The following is a 2706-nucleotide window of genomic DNA, read 5'->3' as shown; positions in this document are numbered from 1 at the left end:
CCCTCCCCCCCCCCCCCGGCTGCCCCCTCCTATCAGGAGCTGTGCAGAGCCAGAAGGTCCCTCCTGAGCCTCCTTTTCTCCAGGCTGAGCTCTCCCAGCTCCCTCAGCTGCTCCTCATCCGACCTGTACTCCAGCTCTTTCTCCAGCTCCATTCCCTCCTCTGGACACGCAGTTTGCACCAGCACAGCCCAGTGTCCACAAACAGCCGTGAGCAGCCCGTGGAACCCTCCCCTTTCCCACCCAGCCATTCATCTTTCCTCCCCTTTGCCTCCTGCAGCAGACCCCTGTGCCCTGTGCTGCTCTGGGGACATGGGGACCAGCACTTTAATGAGCAGTTCCCACGGGGCCAGACATCCCCAGTGGATTTGGGTCGCCAGTCCCTGTCGTTCCTGCTGGGTTTTGGCACAACTGTGGCTGTTTAACTTACGAAAGCTGTGACCAAGGGGCTGGGAAGGTCGGACAACATCGTCCCATGGACTGCTGGGAGTCTGCAGGGCCAGGGTGCACGTTCCCACGGAGGCAAAGGGGCTGTGTGCTTACACCTCTCCCTTCCACACCTTGGAGATGTCCTTGGTCTCTTGGGACTTGTGGGAGAGGTCTGGCAGAGGTGCTGGGGTTGCTGGAGCCCTGTAGGACACCCCTTGTGGGATGGGGTACCTCAAACAGGACACCCCCACCTCGAGCACTCCCCGTGGGACACCCCACATGGGACACTGCACAATGGGGCACGCTGCCTGGGGCAGAGGCACGGGGAGAGGCATGGGGCACCCTGCATGGGACACAGCGTGTGGGGCACACTGCAAGGGCCCGACTGGGCACAGTGAACTCACCTTGGCTCTCACCTCGCAGGTCTGGTTCCAGAACCGACGAGCCAAGTGGAGGAGGCAGGAGAAGATGGAGGCCAGTTCCATGAAGCTCCATGACACCCCTGTGCTCTCCTTCAACCGGCCCCCCATGACCCCCAGCGTGGGGCCCATGAGCAACTCCCTGCCACTGGCCCCATGGCTGACGTCCCCCATCTCCAGTGCCACCACGGTTCACAGCATCCCCGGCTTCATGGGAGCCCCGCAGGCCCTGCAGCCCCCCTATGCTGGGCACTCCTTCCTCAACACCCCCCCGCCGATGGCGCAGGGCATGCAGCCCATGGCCCCCGCGCCCTACCAGTGCAGCACCCCCTTTGTGGACAAGTACCCGCTGGAGGAGGTGGACCAGAGGAGCTCCAGCATCGCCTCGCTCCGCATGAAAGCCAAGGAGCACATTCAGACCATTGACAAGACCTGGCAGCCCATTTGATGAACGCTCCCCTCCGAGCTCCCCGTCCGCCGCTCCTGCCCCGGCGCTGGCTCGGCCCCGCAGTGGGCAAGGGAGGACAGCGGGTGCTCAGCAGGACCAAGCTGGCACCGGGCAGGGATGCCAGGCTGCCTCTTCGCCACACTGACCCAGCACCCATGGTGTCAGGGGTGCTGGCAGGGCCCCACGGCTGCGGGGAAGCACTCCAGGAGAGCTCCTTTGCCTCTCTGAGGCACCAAGATCAGCTGAGGACCTGGCTGAGGCTCAGGCATCCCACTGTGCCAGCAGGCCACCCACCACATCCCAGTTGGACACCTCCTTTCTCCACATCCCCTCCCCTTTCCATTATTATTAATTTTTTTTTTTAATGCTGCAGATTTAAACAAAAGTGAACAGAAAGCTCTAGTTTTGTAGGGAGTACTTGGGGGGATGTTTTAGCTGTGTTGGGGCACACTGTGGTCGTGCCAGGAGGTGCACTGAGAGCTCGGCTGTATTGTGAGTAAAGAGATGAGCTGGATGGCTGCTGCTGGCTGGAGTCGGGTGCTGCGGGGCTCAGTGGGGCCGTGCCCTCCTCAGCACGGCGTGGCTGCCCAGCCTGTGCCAGAACGGAGCTTTCCGTGGGGGCACCATCCCTGTGCACCCTCCTGCCCCGCTCCCTCGGGACGCTGCAGGCAGGGCTGGGCCAGGTCCAGGCATGGGTGACCTGGGACTGGCCTGTGCTGCTCCGTGGCCTCAACAGCTTGTCACAGGTCCCCTGCTTGACTGTCCCTTGGGGGCTGTGCCCACTGCCCCCTGCCCCAACACTCCCAGAGGTGCCAGAGGGCTGCTGGAATTGTGCTGGGGGGAGGATGGGCAGCAGTGGGACCCCCGAGAGCCCTGGTGAGAGGGGTGAGAGGAGGGGGTTGGCTGTGAGCCCTGGGCTCACCACAACAGGGTTCTTGGGGCACACCACACCTGGCTTATCCCTTGCCAGTGTTCCTTGCCAGCTGGGAGCTGGGGGGTGGTGACAAGGTGCCGTGTCCTCAGGGGTCCCCAGAGCGGCTCTGCAGCTCCGTCCCATCTGCCCACCCGCTGGAGCTCGGGGCACAGCCAGAGGCCCCAGCACCCTCACCGATGGCAAAGGCCAGCATGGCCCCAGCACGCGGCTGAGCCCACAGGGGCTTTAAAGTGTTCCGCACAGCTGGGACAGCAAGACAGGGGGGCTTATCCCTAGGTGAATGCCCCAGGTCCCTAGGATGCCCTGAAGTGTCCCAGGTTCCTGGGGTGTCCCAGTTCCTGGAGGAGCCAAACGAGGGACAACCCATCCCCCACCAAAGGTTTTCCCCAGAAAATCTTCCCACTCCGGACCTGACCAGAGTCCCCAGCCGGGGCTGTGCTGGGGTAGCCCCATCCCCACCGTGTCCCCCCGGCCCACGC

The 2706-nt window shown here is 63.5% G+C and overlaps 1 protein-coding gene across 1 annotated transcript in view; it reads left to right on the top strand.

Moving 5' to 3' along the window:
- Positions 1 to 1677, top strand: part of RAX2 (retina and anterior neural fold homeobox 2) — a 7394-nt gene extending 5717 nt beyond the window's left edge. The window contains exon 4 of the mRNA XM_005427309.2: positions 850 to 1677. Within this exon, the coding sequence (XP_005427366.1) occupies positions 850 to 1293 (444 nt within the window). The 3' untranslated portion in view covers positions 1294 to 1677. The remainder of the gene's footprint in view (positions 1 to 849) is intronic.
- Positions 1678 to 2706: the final 1029 nt, after the last annotated feature.

Source organism: Geospiza fortis, unplaced genomic scaffold, assembly GCF_000277835.1.
Source record: "Geospiza fortis unplaced genomic scaffold, GeoFor_1.0 scaffold254, whole genome shotgun sequence".
Classification (NCBI taxonomy): domain Eukaryota; kingdom Metazoa; phylum Chordata; class Aves; order Passeriformes; family Thraupidae; genus Geospiza; species Geospiza fortis.
The sequence above is the reverse complement of the archived record's forward strand: the minus strand, read 5'-3'. Positions and strand labels throughout refer to the sequence as shown.